The sequence below is a fragment of the Anguilla anguilla genome, chromosome 12 (assembly GCF_013347855.1).
Source record: "Anguilla anguilla isolate fAngAng1 chromosome 12, fAngAng1.pri, whole genome shotgun sequence".
NCBI lineage: Eukaryota > Metazoa > Chordata > Actinopteri > Anguilliformes > Anguillidae > Anguilla > Anguilla anguilla.
In genome coordinates this window covers 428,207-442,956 of record NC_049212.1, presented here as the reverse complement: position 1 = coordinate 442,956, position 14,750 = coordinate 428,207, and the positions used below count along the sequence as shown (strand labels likewise).

Below are 14,750 nucleotides of genomic sequence, written 5' to 3'. Positions count from 1 at the left end.
TATTTCAGGTTAGATACATCACACTGTGTAGTAGCTTAGTATTACTGTAATTACACAAACCTATTTTCGACTTATGTACAGTATATATAAAATATAATGTGCATATGAGTGTTTGTATATGTATATGCTGCTCTGCGTCCCTCGCAGGCTACAGTGTGACGTCTGCACTGGGGCTGACTGAGACTCTGTGCATATGAGTGTTTGTATATGTATATGCTGCTCTGTGTCCCTCGCAGGCTACAGTGTGACGTCTGCACTGGGGCTGACTGAGACTCTGTACATTTCGGGGGCCCCTCGTTACAGCCTCACCGGCTCTGTCCTGGTCTTCAACAGCCAGACTCACCAGGTGATGCAGACATTACCTGGATACCAGGTGTGTGTACACCCTTAGAGAATGATAGTCTCTGCCACTTCCTGTTTATCTACCTTACTTATCCTGTTTATTCAGAACCACGGCCGCGAAGCATAGTCTGTCTGGTTCTTCCTCATTTGTAGATCAATCAATTAACCTGGATGTTTCGCCTTAATTTGATACCTCTACTTTGCATACATGCTTAAGACCTTTGAAGATATAAGACATTTTTGGTGGGGGAGTAATATCAACTTGATAAAATTTGTTAAAATCAGTCCTGGATTTTCACAGCTTTACAAACTGGACTACAGCCAGCTTGGGAAATAGTTTTTATGCGCAGGTATCCTGCCACATTAAGCAGCTGGTTTTTTTTGGCATATTCAATGTGTTACATGTTCCCAGCCACAGACAAACTCTGTCCCCCTGATGCAGGTGGGTTCCTACTTTGGATCAGTGCTTTGTGTCTTGGACTTTGACAAGGACGGTAAAACGGATTACCTGTTGGTTGGAGCACCGTATTACCATGTCAAAGGAGAAGAGGGCAGAGTGTATGTGTATAAACTGAACCAGGTGAGCCATCCCCTGGAAGTCTCCTGATTCCTTACTATATTTGAATATAATGGTACTCATAAAACACTGAGTCTATCATTTCACTTTTGAGCATACACTCTAACACTCAAATTAGCAGCAATGTTATGTCTATCAGTTAAACAAAACAAAGCTAAATAATTGATGGGTTGTATTTACCCTATATAGTGCTAATGAGTGCTATCTTATGGGTTCAGAGGGCCTTGAGGAGAAGGGGTAAAATTCTCTTCAGCTGGGGGCTTTACGCTAATGCCCCTTTACACTAATGCTCACCATAGCCCTTGTACCTCTTAGCCTCACCATAGCCCTTGTACCACGAGCCTCACCATAGCCCTTGTACCTCTTAGCCTCACCATAGCCCTTGTACCTCTTAGCCTCACCATAGCTCTTGTACCATGAGCCTCACCATAGCTCTTGTACCTCTTGGCCTCACCATAGCCCTTGTACCTCTTAGCCTCACCATAGCCCTTGTACCTCTTAGCCTCACCATAGCCCTTGTACCTCTTGGCCTCACCATAGCCCTTGTACTATAAGCCTCACCATAGCCCTTGTACCTCTTAGCCTCACCATAGCTCTTGTACCATGAGCCTCACCATAGCCCTTGTACCATGAGCCTCACCATAGCCCTTGTGCCTCTTAGCCTCACCATAGCCCTTGTACCATAAGCCTCACCATAGCCCTTGTACCATGAGCCTCACCATAGCCCTTGTACCACGAGCCTCACCATAGCCCTTGTACTGGGCGGCTCTCTGAAACTTTGCACTGTTTCTCATGGAAGCCTAAGCTGTTTGGCACATTGACTGCAGGCCCAGGGACGGTTTGATGCAGAGGGTACAGAGTGGAGGGGAGCGGACGGGCACGTGTTTGCCATGTTCGGATCGGCCATCGCGGACCTTGGGGACATCGATGGGAACAGGTTTAATGATGTGGCTGTGGGGGCCCCTCTGGAGGGGAACGAGGCATCCGGGTCTTCTGGAAGCATCTACATTTATAACGGATACGAGGGGGGAATCCAGCCACGGTTTTCCCAGGTAAGAAAAAAGGATCTGCAGTCATCAGTTATCCCCAAAGATTCTATCTCTACATTTACATTCATTCCCTTAGAGCAGATACTCTTAAACTGAACAATTGTGAGATTATGTATGGAACATGATTAAAATAGAGTTTCATTGTATAAAACAGCGCTGTAAGAAATTAATAATCTTGGTTGGGAAGATGTGCAGAGTAAATTTGAAATGCTCTGAAATACACTCTAGCAAATTTTAAAGGGGTTACATAGAGATACTTAAATACCAAATGATGATTTTAATGATAACCTTGAGCTGACCTTGGTTCCAGCTGAGTTAGAGAACCCTCTCACACACTTTCCCACTTCTTTCCATGCTTACTCTGCCAGAGGATTTCTGCTGCAGATTTAGGGACCAAGCTGCGGTTCTTTGGCCGATCGATCAGCGGGATGTCTGTGGCACACAAAAACAGACGAGAGTACATCAGCGTGGGGGGGGAAGGAGGTGTCATCGTCCTGCAGTAAGCACAAATTCATACTGTCAACTAAAAAAAAAGAAGAAATTAATCTGTGGCTTTACATAAAATAACACTTTCCCATTTCAAATTTATAATTTTGTTTCAAGATTCATTCTCTGCTGGTAAAACAAGATTAAAATGTATGATGTTTGTTTTTTATATTTCGGAATGATATATTTTCTGTTGGATAGTAACGTAAAATGATATGATGGGTGTATTATTGAACTCAAACAGATATACGGTACATAGTGATTCAATGTATTGCTACATGGCTTAGTTTGCGATGTTGCATTTATTCCAGAGCCCTTCCTGTCATTGTCTTCAAACCAATAATGAGAGTCTATCCTCCCCACCTTCCCTCAGTGGACACAGACAAGAATAAACTGTACAATACACATGTCACTCTAAAAATCTGCTTCAATACAGAAAGAGGGAACATAAAGGGTAAGAATGCGGGTGTTTTCATCCAAAAATGCCTGCAATCTGTAATATGTAAAATTGTATTTGTTGTTATTTCATCAATTCAGGTTTTGTACAGTCAATCTATTTTTGGGAATTAAATAAGTCTCCTGGTTTCACACCTTTTCCCCAGATGTTTGTGCTGTGTGTTAAGGTGCATTTGCTTTTTCCCACATTTACTAAAAATTTTTTCCACTTTGTCTCAGAGGGTCAGCTCCCCATTTCATATCAGGTGGATCTTGATGATGCTCAAGCCTCAAAGCGCCTGTCTTTTGCTAACGGTGTGTCCAAGGCTGACATCTTTTACCTGACTCCTGATAGGGAATGCCTGGACACCTTCAACCTGAAATTTACGGTAACGTCCCCGTAGTTACGGTTACTAGGCTGAATAACGTTTCATTGACCGACTAAATAAATGACTGACATAGGAAAGGGCTGATGAACTGCGTGAGTAATTAGGGGCTGTCAGTAGTACGTTGAGCTAAAGAATGTGCTCTTAGTGCACCATCACCCAGGGGGGCATTTAGATGGCGTGGTACCCCCCTGAGTGCAGTATCAGGGGGGCATTTAGATGGCGTGGTACCCCCCTGAGTGCAGTATCAGGGGGGCATTTAGATGGCATGGTACCCCCTGAGTGCAGTATCACCCAGGGGGGCATTTAGATGGCGTGGTACCCCCCTGAGTGCAGTATCACCCAGGGGGGCTTTTAGATGGCGTGGTACCCCCCTAAGTGCAGTATCACCCAGGGGGGCTTTTAGATGGCATGGTACCCTCCTGAGTGCAGTATCAGCGGGGCTTTTAGATGGCATGGTACCCCCTGAGTGCAGTATCGGGGGGGCTTTTAAATGATTAAAGGATTAAGTGGCTGATAGAATTAACGGCATCACTTTCAGACTACAGTTGCAGAAAGTACAGAATGTGAGAATGCAACAGAGTTAAGTCTTCATGCTAAGAGAGGTTATGCTTCTGTGCTTGGTGTGGACTGCTCTACATCTTCATATGAGTAACAATTAATCATCTTGCCTGCTTGTGCCAGTAACTTAAAATGTGGTGTACATAAAGGTATGGATTTTCTAAATGGGGTCCTAATTTTGTTATTATTCCAGGTAATTTCATTTTATGAATTGGATTCAAACACTTCATTGTATAAAGCCTCATGTTCCTGAGAGAGCCATGTATCTGTGTGTTCCAGGGTTGCCATGACTGCTTCTCACCCATTGTAATCAAGCTGAGCTATTCTCTGCTTCACAACCTTTCTGCTGGACCTCCACTTCGTGTTCTGGATAAGTTCAGTGACACAGAATCTACCAAAAAGGTACACACGTCTTTATAAGGTACCACCGGCTTTTTAAACATATTTTCTAGGTGCGACTGTGGCAAACAAGCCTGCCACAGGCCACCGAAGTGGCTTTCCAAGGGGTCCTCCAGCACAGAGACACAGGGAGATGATCAAACAGTCCACGTTTATTTTCAAGGGTGGCAAGCTGTTACAGCCAAGGAGCAGATGTAAAACAGTCATGACAGAGGCTCCCCTTGTGTGAGTGGGGATGGCAGATTTAACCTGTGCGCACTGATTGCCTCACTACACACAGGTGCAGCCACCCCTGTTCCTGGGTCCAATTAGCCTGGCCAATTATCTCATTCCTTACCAATTATCTAATTAGCCAGGTCTAATTAGCTTGACCCAGGGCAGGTGTGGCTGCTTAAACCAGCCATCCCCACACCACAGCGACTAATTATACTGACATGGAGAACAGCAGGAGGGTGGTTTACTGTAGAAACACCTTGATTGGGTAGTCACAAAATAAAGACTGAAATCAGGCAGAGAATGCAGAAAGCAACAGATGTTTTGTTAAGAATATCCTAAAAGGATGTTGATTCATTTTAAATAAACTTTACCATCAGTATGAAAGATGTTATGATACTATGACCAATGGTTCAGTTTGTAAATTATTTTTGGTTTCTTTTCAAAAACGTATGCATTCACGGTTCACTCTATTGCACTTTTACAGCATTACAAATGTAGCCATTCTGCTGCATATTTCACAACAATAAAGGACATAATTATGTTTGGTACGTTTGTCATATTAAAATGTACTCTACAGAGGGAGAATATTTGCACACTGAAAAACGCATGATTCTTATAAATCCTGAAGTAGTACAGTATTTCAGAAGCGGAGCATAAGCAATGTGTCATAATTCCAACATCTTTCACAGCTGCAATTCCAGAGGGACTGTGAAAAATGTGTGGCTGACGTGTCCTTGTTGGAGTCAAGGCTGAGGTAAGAGAGTTATTAGCTCTGTTATTCCACAGAGCTTTTTGAAACAGAAGTCTATACTTATCTGTCTTACTTGAGTTTTAGTCTAAAATTGATGGAAATGAACATAGTGTACTAATTATTCCCACTCTAAGTAAGAGACTGTTTTTTTTACTATCTTTGGATAATTTAATTTTTCTCTTTGATTTCCTTTGTTATTACAGCACAGACATGATCGTAGTTGGACACACACAAAACTTGAATATAGTCTTCAACCTGAAAAATAGGGGAGATGGGTCCTACATGACTGCACTGATTTTGACATTTCCTAATATTCTCCTCTATAACAAGGTAACCCTCCCCCACCACACACACTGGTAGAGTTGCCAGTTGTGCTAAAATACAAAATACATTTTTCATGTATGTTTTTCATTAGGTACAGCCAAGTGACAGTTTGATAGCCTGTCAAAATGAAGAGACAGAGGGAGAGAGCTCTCAGCTGAAGTGCAATGTTATGCATCCAGTAATGAGGAAGGGTGCTCAGGTAAATATCTGAAATCTGAAGATCCCTCCTGCAAAATTTGTTACCGAAACAATTCCTTATTTTGAAAAAATACATTTTTCCTTCCATTTTCAATTTTAACAGTATTCTGCTGGTTGTTTTTTTCCCTAGGTCAGCTTTTCCATATCCTGGCAGCTTGTGGACAAGAAAACAGCGCTAAGGACTGCCAGGATTCTGGCTAATTTGACAGGGTTGGAAACACGCTCCCATTTTTGTTCTTATGGTTGCTTTTGCAGTGCATTGCAGTGCTTTTGAATGAGACTATCATGTGTGTCACAATAATGCACCTGCGTAATGTGCATGTGTGAGGTGCACACAGTGGAATGGAATCTGTGTACCTCTGAGAACTTTACATTTTTGTTTGCTCAAAAATGGATTGCTTCTCTTAATTCATTCTAGCGCGAATAATGGAGGTCAAGTCCTGGATAATAAAAGCTACAACTCTGTGGTAAAGAATGCCCTGAAAGTCCAGCTCATGGGGTGAGTGTATTTCAAGGGTTAAAAGAATTCTTTGGCTTCTCTAACATGAACAGAATCATTTCACATGGCATTGCTATCTGTTTTTTATTTCAGGAAGGCAAACCCTGAGTTTCTGACCATAAACAATGAAGACCAAACAGATAAAAATAATCTTACATTTACATTTGAGGTATGTGGTCTCTAAAGTTTCCACTGTAATTTAAATTCACCCTTAATCATACATTAATTATCATGGCCTGAGTACCTCTTTGAGGTGGCTCAGTTGGTATCACAATTTTTATTTTAATATCTCCCGTGTCATGACTTTTCTTTACATTAGCTTATTCATTGTAATATAACATTCCAAATATCATCCATGTAGGCCAGCACATACAATAAAATATTCCATTAAATTAATGTCCATTAATTCTTTCTCCTAACAAATTCATATAAAAGGTTAATTTACTGTTGTGATGTGGCTCCTCTTTGGCAAACAGGGAAAACTTGGCTAGTTACCTGTGAAACATGAACAGCTTTTGCAGCACATGCGAAACACATGTGTAGAGTGATTTTTGTCTCTAATTTACTTGTTTAATTGAGTTTTTAATTGTTAAATGAATAGTAGTATTTACAAGTATACATTAGTAGCATTACCATCTCTTCAGCACCAGTATGTGTACGTAGGGCTGGAGAAGGCCTGTAATGTAATTAGAATATGTTTGCATAATCATGCAGGGAACCTCCCAAATGATTACAGAGGCCTTGCCGGGGCGAAAACCCTAATTTACAGCTTGGTAGCTCTCACAACCCGAAATACAGCATGGTACTTCTCACAGCCCAAAATACAGCATGGTACCTCTCACAGCCCAAAATACAGCATGGTACCTCTCACAGCCCAAAATACAGCATGGTACCTCTCACAACCCAAAATACAGCATGTTACCTCTCACAGCCCAAAATACAGCATGGTACCTCTCACAGCCCAAAATACAGCATGGTACTTCTCACAACCCGAAATACAGCATGGTACTTCTCACAACCCGAAATACAGCATGGTACCTCTCACAGCCCAAAATACAGCATGGTACTTCTCACAACCCAAAATACAGCATGTTACCTCACACAACCCGAAATACAGCATGGTACCTCTCACAACCCAAAATACAGCATGGTAGCTCTCACAACCCAAAATACAGCATGGTAGCTCTCACAGCCCAAAATACAGCATGGTACCTCTCACAACCCGAAATACAGCATGGTACCTCTCACAACCCAAAATACAGCATGGTACCTCTCACAACCCAAAATACAGCATGGTACCTCTCACAACCCGAAATACAGCATGGTACCTCTCACAGCCCAAAATACAGCATGGTACATCTCACAACCAAAATACAGCATGGTACCTCTCACAACCCAAAATACAGCATTGTACCTCTCACAAACCAAAACACAGCATGTTACCTCTCACAGCCCAAAATACAGCATGGTACCTCTCACAACCAAAAATACAGCATGGTACCTCTCACAACCCAAAATACAGCATGGTACCTCTCACAACCCAAAATACAGCATGGTACCTCTCACAACCCAAAATACAGCATGGTACATCTCACAACCCGAAATACAGCATGGTACCTCTCACAGCCCAAAATACAGCATGGTACATCTCACAACCAAAATACAGCATGGTACCTCTCACAACCCAAAATACAGCATGGTACCTCTCACAACCCAAAATACAGCATGGTACCTCTCACAACCAAAAATAAACCAGACTGGGACCAACAATATACATTTCTACACCCAACAAGTGGAAGCACACAAATTCATTGTTAACATACTTAATACTCTGTTGTTCATTTTCAGATATATGGTGAGAACAAATACAATGCCACACTGTTTGTAAACATACGCATACATCTGCAAGCAGGGAGTACTGAGCTGGAAATCACAGAAATATCAAAGGTAACAAAGTTTATACAATTATTATGACTTCTTTTTTGCCAAGTTCTGCTTGTAACTTACTTTTAAATATTTTTCAGGGAAAATGTAATTTCACCCAAGGGCGTTTGAAAACAGCACAGGTAAGTACCACTTTGCCTCTGAAAACCAGTCTCTCACGTCTGCTGTCCATTGATGGAAATTGGAATCGGCTGTTATTTGTTCACATAACTTCTCCGTTTTATCCTCAGGACTCTTATCGCATCCGCTGTGCAGTGGGAGAGTTGCAGGACATGATTGTTATCAAAGCTGAGGCCTTCGTCAAACATGTTGAGGCAAGAGGGCTGCATGTTTTCCAACATTATATTAGACTCAATTAAAAGGAAGGGTTTAAAATGGATTGGTTGTGACCTATTGCCTATTTGCATGTAAATGTATGCAGTCAGAAAATTTGTATGAAAATAACTGCAACAGTCACTATTTTTTAAAATGTCATTCAAATTTAAGGACAAAGGGCACTGTGGTTAGATTGAAACTGGGTCCTTGTTAAAACTGGCACAGTACCATGTGATAGTACACTATGACCAGTTTTGTAAGGTAGTACTAATGTGAATAACTTTATTTGTGCATTTAGATTTTTAAAATGTACATTCAAGCCAATTGATATTGTGATAGTATGCAGTAGTATGTTTATATATACCATTCTGCTCATTTAAATGCTCTTATTGTGCTCTTATCACAGGGCAGCTCAGAGATGGTCATGGCTAACGCAACGCTGGAATTTGACAGAGATCAGTATGAGCTCATAGAGAAAGGCAGCCCCAGTGAACTGGTATGCTGTTCCATATGAAATATTTAGCCTTTTTTTAATATCTTTTCATCCCATATTTAGGTGTCCAAGCAGCGAAGCTAGTGGAACCCTATTGTATCTGTTAGGATTATTATTAGGGGTCCAAGCAGCGAAGCTGGTGGAACCCTATTGTATCTGTTAGGATTATTATTAGGGGTCCAAGCAGCGAAGCTGGTGGAACCCTATTGTATCTGTTAGGATTATTATTAGGGGTCCAAGCAGCGAAGTTGGTGGAAGCCTATTGTATCTGTTAGGATTATTAGGGGTCCAAGCAGCGAAGCTGGTGGAACCCTATTATATCTCTTAGGATTATTATTATAATAATAATAATTATTATTATTATTATTATTATAATTATTATTATAATAATTATTATTATTATTATTTTTTTATTTTATTTTTTTTTCTCCACTAAAAGTGTCTGAGGCTCAGCAACCATAAGTCCTAGAGCAACCAAATTTGTTAGGTGGGTTCCTATGGCCCCCCACTGCTCAGGCACTACAGATCACTTATGTCGGCCAGATGGTGGCGCTATAAGAAAGGGTCATGCGTAAAAGGCCATAACTCCCACACCATAAGTCAGATCAACATAAAACTTCATCGACCTATGCATTTGAACATGCTCTACAACTTCGCTGTTGGGACCACCTATGTCCGCCATATTGTTTGCCCGCCATTTTGACTGTTTAGTTGAGGCGTGGAAGCTTTCTCTGCTAAAAGTGTCTGAGGCTCAGCAACCATAAGTTCTAGACCAACCCAATTTGGTAGGTGGGTTCCTATGGCCCCCCACTACTCAGGCATTACAAATCACCTATGTCGGCCAGATGGTGGTGCAATAATAATGGGTTATGTTTAAAAGGCCATAACTCCTACACCATGTCAGATCAACACAAAACTTCATCGACCGATGAATCTGAATGTGCTCTACAACTTTGCTATTGGGACCTATGTCCGACATATTGTTGCGGAAGTGCGGAAGAGCTGTAGCTCCACATCTAGAGTGTTATGACATCTAGTAAACTTTACGGCAAGCGGCTAGAAGACATCCACGGTGACGCAACTAAGTAATCCGACACCGTTGGGTCTAGTTTTTTAAAGTGAGAGGAGGGTCTGAACTTCATAATGGACAATATTATCTATCTGGGCATTCATAAAAATATTCTTTCACCACTCAAAAAATCGTATTCCGTCATAGCAACAAGATAAACCCGACAATAGCCCTAAGAAATGCCAATACGGCAGTGAAAATGCTGCTCACTGAGTAACAAAATAAACAAGACAACGTTTTTAAAAATGATACCATGTCATTCTACAGTCAATATCTGGGAATAAATATTGAATAAATATACAACCTTACCGTTGGTTTTACGCGTAGAGATGTCCCTTTTGAGACTGAGTGGTCATATATTGTCTTGGACAATCCGTTTGTGAAATATACATGCATCTGTGATGCCTGGGTACCTTCAAAAATAGCTGTGCGTAATACCACACCTGTTGTTTACAGTGTTGTCGCCCTTTTTTAGTACAGCCTGGCTTGATTGACAATTCATTTATTCAGTAGGTGAGAGTATAAACTTTCTAACTATGTATCACATGTCTGATTTTGCTTTTGGAATCGCATTTTATCGGTCATCGTAACCGAAACAATTCTTATCATCGCATTCACTTATGCATTCGCTCTGGGTTTGCAATAGCTAAAAGACGCTGCACCTAACGAAATGTTGTCAACAATTTTTCATAATTTCTTGGAAAATACTATTATTATTGAAGTCTTCTGGGCATAGCTAAGCCATATGTTTGCTGATAGACCTATCTGACGCTTTTCTGTAACAAAACATAAGCGGGTAGGACTTGATTTACTATCTCTGTCTCTGTCTACTGTACACAGTTGAAATTTCATCATTGCTATGTGAGTATTACTGCTGAAAATATTTCGGTTCGTTCCATAATTTAACAAACTTTCTTGCGTCTACAGCTGCAGTTTCTCGCTGCAATTACTAATTTTGAATATAAACAAAAGACGCAATTTATGCTGTAGGCCTAGTCTGCCAATATAGAAATTAATAATACGGTACTCTGCAGGCAGCAGGCAGGTAGCAGGGATGGCAAGTTTTTTGTTTCGTTTTTTTCAATGCCGTATTTATTATTTGAAATATGTATTATTATTCTATCTGTCTCTGAGGCGCTCTGTATAACGAAACTTCAGTACCTTTTCAGTACTTAAAAAAAAAAAAAAACGGTCTGGTATTAGAATTTTCCGACGTTTGGTACTTTTAGGCCAAATGTAAAAGCCAGGGAAGTGTGTCTCCCGCATTATTGATTGAGAGGATGAAAGGTATAATTTGTCAGAATCTTCGCTAGATGGAAGTAGCAACTAAGGTAGCCAAGTCAGGTGACGTGCGCTTGTGCATTTCCTCTCGTTGATACAGCACAAGCTTTGACTCAGTTCACTTCAGTAGCGATAGGTGTTCTAATTTGGAAATATTTTATTATAGGAAGATGCTATATTGCTGTTAAAATATGCTGTTTTTAGATCTATTTAAAAGTGAAAGTCCTGTTTAAAGATTATTTAGTTCACAATTGTTTAATTTTTTAAATATATTTAATATACTTTTCTATTAGTGTTGTAACACTATAGGCCTATGCTTATTAATATGTTGAAGAGGCTTCAACTTAAAGGTTGTTAATAAACCAGGTTGTTAATAAACTGTGAATTCGAAAATGAGGTCAACCCTTGTGGACATTATGTTTCTGATTTATTAAGGTAATTTCAGTATCGTTAGGTACCAAGTATCGAATCAGTATCGTTTAAGTTTCAAGTATCGTTTCAGTATCGAGTATCCTGATACTAAACCTGGTATCAGTATCAAAGTCAAATTTTTTGTATAGTGACAACACTAGTCTGACGCCTGTTTTAGTTACGGCACAGAAGCACTGCAGTTCTACATACACGCCAGGCCATCTACATTACATTACATTACAGGCATTTGGCAGATGCTCTTATCCAGAGCGACGTACAACAAAGTGTATAACCATAACCAGGAACAAGTATGACAAAAACCCTAGAGAGAAGTACTGGTCCAAGTGCAGGGAACAACCGCATTGTTCAACTTGGACCCTGAAGGTTAAACTGATTAACACTAACACAACAAGAACGGCAACAGAGTGCAGTCTATGGAAAATACAAGCAGTAGTTAAGACAAGTGTTACGACGTGCCATCTAAGGGTTACATAGTAAAGGCCTTTACGGCACATCCATGGCAACGCAACTAAGTTATTCGACAGCGTCTCTTAGCACAAAATTGGCTGTAAGTCATCAATATTTCATACAATCATCATGATATTCAGTAGATATTTTGGGTTAAGGTATATGATCATGAGGACAAAACCATTTTAAAATCGCTCCATAGGGGGCGCAATAGTGCCAATGCTGGGACCCCTCCCAACGCCGCTTGCAGCTTTAATTTTACATTGTTGTCATTCAGAATGCCAATCACAATTAAGTTGATACTGTGGGGCATGCTCTTAGCCCAAGCCTGGGTATGAATTGTCTCATCATTCGTTCTCATGTTCTTATCTTTATGCCTCTCTATCTGGGTCCACATGCTGTGGTTCTGGCTTATCTGTAGGCCTCTCTATCTGGGTCCACATGCTGTGGTTCTGGCTTATCTGTAGGCCTCTCTATCGGGGTCCACATTCTGTGGTTCTGGCTCATCTGTATGCCTCTCTATCTGGGTCCACATTCTGTGGTTCTGGCTCATCTGTATGCCTCTCTATCTGGGTCCACATACTGTGGTTCTGGCTTATCTGTATGCATCTCTATCTGGGTCCACATACTGTGGTTCTGGCTCATCTTTATGCCTCTCTATCTGGGTCCACATGCTGTGGTTCTGGCTCATTTTATGCCTCTCTATCTGGGTCCACATACTGTGGTTCTGGCTTATCTGTATGGCTCTCTATCTGGGTCTACATACTGTGGTTCTTGCTTATCTGTATGGCTCTCTATCTGGGTCCACATACTGTGGTTCTGGCTCATCTTTATGCCTCTCTATCTGGGTCCACATACTGTGGTACTGGCTTATCTGTATGGCTCTCTATCTGGGTCCACATGCTGTGGTTCTGGCTTATCTGTATGCCTCTCATTCTCAGGTCCACATTCTGTGGTTCTGGCTCACCTGTATGCCTCTCATTCTCAGGTCCACATTCTGTGGTTCTGGCTCACCTGTATGCCTCTCATTCTCAGGTCCACATTCTGTGGTTCTGGCTCACCTGTAGGCCTCTCATTCTCAGGTCCAGGTACCGATCACTAAGCCTGAAACAGTGAGGTCAACCGCTGCGCTCATAGGAGGCTCTATCGGCGGCTTCCTGCTCCTAGCCATAATCATCGCCATCTTGATAAAGGTAAGCTTCTTTTTTCCCTGACTCTCAGCATTTAAGCTCAGGTGGATTGAATCTGTGACTATTGGGCCACATTGTTGTGTTCTGCTGTTTTCTTTTCCAGTGTGGTTTCTTCCGGAGCCGGTACTCAGTGGAGCAAGCAGACGGTACAGACTGATGTCTGTTTTTGGCTTCCTGTTAAACCAAAGCTTGATTGATGCTATCAGATAAAGTATTATGGATTATTTCTGTTTTTTTTTTGTTTTCATCTGTAGGAAAACTTGAAGATATTTTTCTTTTTTTATCAATTTGTTTTTGTGCTTTGTAATGTTTGTATTTTTTGGTTTGTTTTAGTTCTCCTATTTAATTTCACTGCCTGCTATTTACAGAATTTGGAAAGCCAAAAGCCTGGTATATTCATTGCAAGTGTCGTTTGACCGTTGAATGTCTTGTTGCCATTTTGCTGATCTGTGTCACAGGAAAGTCAAATAAAATGTGAATATCAAAAATGGACATGCTCAGATTCATACCAATCATTTTCAGTAAGGATTGCATTTACTGTTGAGAGCCATTCATGTCAGTACCAAGGCAGTGGCAGCAGTGACCACCCAGCTGAGTGGTGCACAGGGGCTATTTTGCCCCAGAAGGCTATGTAATTGGGAGGGGTCATGGTCCTGAACTGCTTTCACTGAATTAGCTGCAGCAAAGGGAAAGAGAACACCCCAATCAAATCTGTATCTTTTGTTTTGGGTTAAGTTTCATGTTAAAATGTTTCTTTATCAAACTAGAACCTTACTGATATGGCATCTGGAAAGGTTGTATGAGATAGCTTAATGATTTATTTTCCACACCCACATATACATCAAGATTTGGGTAAAATTAACCTTCAAAGGTTGTTGCTGAATGTAAGGTTATTCCTTTTCACCTGTATTTCTCTAAGGTACTGTTTTTTGACTACTGTATGATGTAACATCTTTTTAAAATAAATGAATTGCTTAATGGTTTCTTACTGGTGATTTCTGTCTCTGCCTCTGTGTTTATGTATAGTGTAGCAACATTTTTAGACCTCTTTACTCCCACATGTTTCTTGTCTCTCAATTTGGAATTAGGACTCCTGTCCTGAATTTGGGACAGCCCACCCTGCCACACAGGTCTATATATTATTTTCACACTGTAGCTTAGATAAACAGCTGGAGGACTACTCAGGAGGACTAGTACTAGTACAGCTGGTGCATGGTGACTGAAAGCACTCCTTTATAAGGGGTCAGTGTTGCGACCCAGCTGACCTGGACCCACCCTCCCTGGGAGCTGGTTCTGCCAGTCATACAGCACCCTGTGAGACTGCTGGCCAGGGATACTGCTTCAGCTGGGTACTCC

At 41.2% G+C, this 14,750-nt stretch overlaps 1 protein-coding gene across 1 annotated transcript in view; it reads left to right on the top strand.

Moving 5' to 3' along the window:
• LOC118209771 (integrin alpha-E-like) overlaps window positions 1–14,382 on the top strand; it is a 34,128-nt gene extending 19,746 nt beyond the window's left edge. The window contains exons 14-32 of the mRNA XM_035385388.1: window positions 237–373; window positions 785–922; window positions 1,747–1,971; window positions 2,337–2,467; window positions 2,766–2,908; window positions 3,130–3,278; window positions 4,116–4,238; window positions 5,141–5,205; window positions 5,406–5,532; window positions 5,618–5,725; window positions 5,855–5,934; window positions 6,143–6,223; window positions 6,317–6,392; window positions 8,072–8,170; window positions 8,248–8,289; window positions 8,398–8,481; window positions 8,889–8,978; window positions 13,287–13,397; window positions 13,498–14,382. Coding sequence (XP_035241279.1) covers window positions 237–373; window positions 785–922; window positions 1,747–1,971; window positions 2,337–2,467; window positions 2,766–2,908; window positions 3,130–3,278; window positions 4,116–4,238; window positions 5,141–5,205; window positions 5,406–5,532; window positions 5,618–5,725; window positions 5,855–5,934; window positions 6,143–6,223; window positions 6,317–6,392; window positions 8,072–8,170; window positions 8,248–8,289; window positions 8,398–8,481; window positions 8,889–8,978; window positions 13,287–13,397; window positions 13,498–13,551 — 2,063 coding nt within the window. The 3' untranslated portion in view covers window positions 13,552–14,382. The remainder of the gene's footprint in view (window positions 1–236; window positions 374–784; window positions 923–1,746; window positions 1,972–2,336; window positions 2,468–2,765; window positions 2,909–3,129; window positions 3,279–4,115; window positions 4,239–5,140; window positions 5,206–5,405; window positions 5,533–5,617; window positions 5,726–5,854; window positions 5,935–6,142; window positions 6,224–6,316; window positions 6,393–8,071; window positions 8,171–8,247; window positions 8,290–8,397; window positions 8,482–8,888; window positions 8,979–13,286; window positions 13,398–13,497) is intronic.
• The last annotated feature ends 368 nt before the right edge of the window (window positions 14,383–14,750 follow it).